This window comes from Triticum dicoccoides, chromosome 1B (assembly GCF_002162155.2).
Source record: "Triticum dicoccoides isolate Atlit2015 ecotype Zavitan chromosome 1B, WEW_v2.0, whole genome shotgun sequence".
NCBI lineage: Eukaryota > Viridiplantae > Streptophyta > Magnoliopsida > Poales > Poaceae > Triticum > Triticum dicoccoides.
This window is the reverse complement of record NC_041381.1, coordinates 558,640,670-558,643,481: the sequence shown is the minus strand read 5'-3', so window position 1 is coordinate 558,643,481 and position 2,812 is coordinate 558,640,670. Positions and strand designations below refer to the sequence as shown.

The 2,812-nt window shown below is 41.2% G+C and overlaps 1 protein-coding gene across 1 annotated transcript; it reads left to right on the top strand.

Annotated features, from left to right (window-relative positions):
- Nucleotides 1–2,769, top strand: LOC119350604 (BRCA1-associated RING domain protein 1-like). The gene is made up of 8 exons (XM_037618353.1): nucleotides 1–80; nucleotides 186–286; nucleotides 400–586; nucleotides 668–795; nucleotides 883–1,006; nucleotides 1,225–1,390; nucleotides 1,603–1,727; nucleotides 2,404–2,769. Exons 2-8 carry the CDS (start codon nucleotides 198–200, stop codon nucleotides 2,767–2,769), a joined length of 1,185 nt encoding a protein of 394 aa, XP_037474250.1. The 5' UTR covers nucleotides 1–80; nucleotides 186–197.
- Nucleotides 2,770–2,812: the final 43 nt, after the last annotated feature.

Genomic DNA, 2,812 nt, shown 5'->3' with positions numbered 1-2,812 from the left:
GGTTGGGGAGAGTTCAGACACCAGTTGGCGTATTTGAAGATGAATGTATTTTCTGCCATTCATTCAGAACCAGTGAGCCGGTAATATGCTGCATATCATTACATTATCAACTAAAAAATGCCCGTTTGAAGTCTTCTTATTTGTACTGGCACTAAAAGAATGTTCACCGCCTTTTCCTACGTCAGTGTCATGGTCCGATGGTACTGTATCACGATAGAAGGATTATGACCAATGACAAGGGAAACCCTACCAACGCCGTGTATGTGCACGAGAAATGCATCGTTTGGTAAGTTTATTTAATTTATACACCATGGTTAACTCTTCATATTTAATTTATTTAGAAAATCATCATACGCAGTGTTCATCCATCCTTTTCATTCTTTACCCATGTTTGTGAAGGGCCCCAAGAGTGCAATCCAGTGGCGGTACTTTTAAGAACGTGGAGAATGAAATCAAGCGTGCTTCAAGATGGGAATGCAGCAGATGCAAGCTCCGGGGAGCAGCGCTTGGTTGTTATTACGGCCGCTGCCGCAAAACTTATCATGTCCCATGTGCAGTGATGATACCTGAATGCCGCTGGGATGTTGTAAGCTTTTGAGTATACCTTGTCCTTGATTCATTTATAAACAGTGCTGATGTTCTGACATGTCTAGTTTTGATTTTGAAGGAGGGTCGCCATGTTTGGTGCCCCAATCATGCACCACATGATGATATGAGCTCACCACCAACAATGGAGAGTGACATCGTCCTTCAAGTAGATCAGCTGAACACCTCAAGTTGTTCCTTGTCTCAGGGGTACGCATGGTGGAGGTTACTGAGCAGATCTTCAATCATTCTTCATTAATATTCTAATATAATTTGCACGGTACTTCATCATTGCAGCCAATGTTCAGAGAAAGAAAGAATTTCTTCCAATTACCAGAGAGAACAAAACCTACAGAATCAGTCTAGCACCCTGGTGGATCAATGGGTTTTGCTTGGTATATCTTTAAGTGCATCTGAAGAGGTAGCACAGACTATACTAGTATACTAGCGAACAATACTTTCCTTTTAGAGCATTTGGATATATCTGAACAATACTAGCAAACATGTTTACAGACAAGCTTAAGTAATGCCGCAATCCTACTTTATCGTCAAATTTATTAATTATATAATTTGATAGTTTTCAAAATAAATTTTGTTCCATACCAAGCTGTTATAAAATTGTTTGTGTTTGTCATCCAGGATTCCTTGAAGGAATTTGCGTCCTTGACCAATTCAACCTTGGTTGAGGATTGGGACAAAAATGTGACTCATGTTATTGTGGGCAGAAACACCAATACCGCATGTGTGAGATCATATGCGGTCCTGATGGCGATACTGTATGGGAAATGGATTGTCAGAGCCGGATGTTAGTGTTAACCCATCTTACGCCCCCCTTGTTTTTATTATATTGATGGTATTTTACTATCTCCAAGCTCATGCTACATACTTGTTAACGCGACAAGCTGCTGGTCTATTTGCACTTCCATTTATCCGCGATGATTTAAAACTTATCTTAGATCAGCAGAGAATATTATTTATCCCTGCACTGAAGCAGTTCGCATCATATATCTGTCTTAGGGATTATGGATTTCTTGGTGCAACGAATTCCACACCCGGAAACTCCTTACGAGATGACATTCTATGGGGGTTTGCACACATCAATTTCTGGACCAACGAAAGGAAGAGCTAGAGCTGCTGAAGGGGTATGTAAACATTTCTCTACAAATTCACTATAGAGAAACACATATGTAGTGAAAACTGACTGCAGTTTGTCTTATGCATATGTCAGGGAATTTGTTAAAAAGAAAATTGATTTTTTTTCCTCTGCAACTAACTGTAGAAATGTTTATTTTTTGAAAACGAGGTTGAAACCCTTTGCCTGTGCATCAATAAGTTGCACACAGGACCGAACCATCTTTATTGGAGTTGATGCAAGGCAACGAGGCCAAATACATCAACAAAAAGAGTACATAACATGACAACTACGATAGAGGCTGTTTGACACATCAAAAGCTCAATAAGTTCATCTTTAGTGTAGGTGTTGTGTGCATAGTTTTTTTTTAGAATTGTCAGTATATTCCAAGAGCCTTTTTTTTTAAGTTGAAGTGCTAAACAGGTTTCCTTAGTTTGATCGCATCCACATCCAACAAAGCAATTATCTTTTGCAGTGGTATTTTACAAATTCTCTTTGAAGTGGCATTTCCCCTAGTGGGGTGTTTTGGAGTGCCATGCACCATAGTGTGTTTATTTTATATTGCACTTCAAAAGTTTAAAATCATGGATCTTATGAATGCACCTCAATCATCATCATTGTCTAACAATAACAATATTGGGAACACCTTTCTACAGCCAAATGATGATAAACCTTGATGTTTGCAGGCACCAAAACTCTTCTCAGGACTGAATTTCTGCTTCAGCGACTACGTGCACGTAGAAGACTTAGAGGAGTTCCAGAATCTCATAGCAGCTGGTGGAGGGCTAGCGCTGCAGGGAGTCAGCCCAGACTCGTTACCTGAGATCAGGAGCAGAATTCCCGGGAAGGTGTACTACATCTACCACGGCGGGCCTCCAAGGAACTCCACTTGGTATTTTAAGGATGTCCACCAGAATCAGATGGAGGAGAGCGTCGAGTATGGGAAATCGGGAGCGCAGGTGATCAGCCACCTGAAGCTGTACGATGCTATCCTGTCCTACGACGCGCGGATCCTGAAACCCGGACGGTCTTTCACCAATATGTGTGAGTGAAGGGCACGCTTCGGACGATGGCTTTTTGCTCGTGTTACCGGAG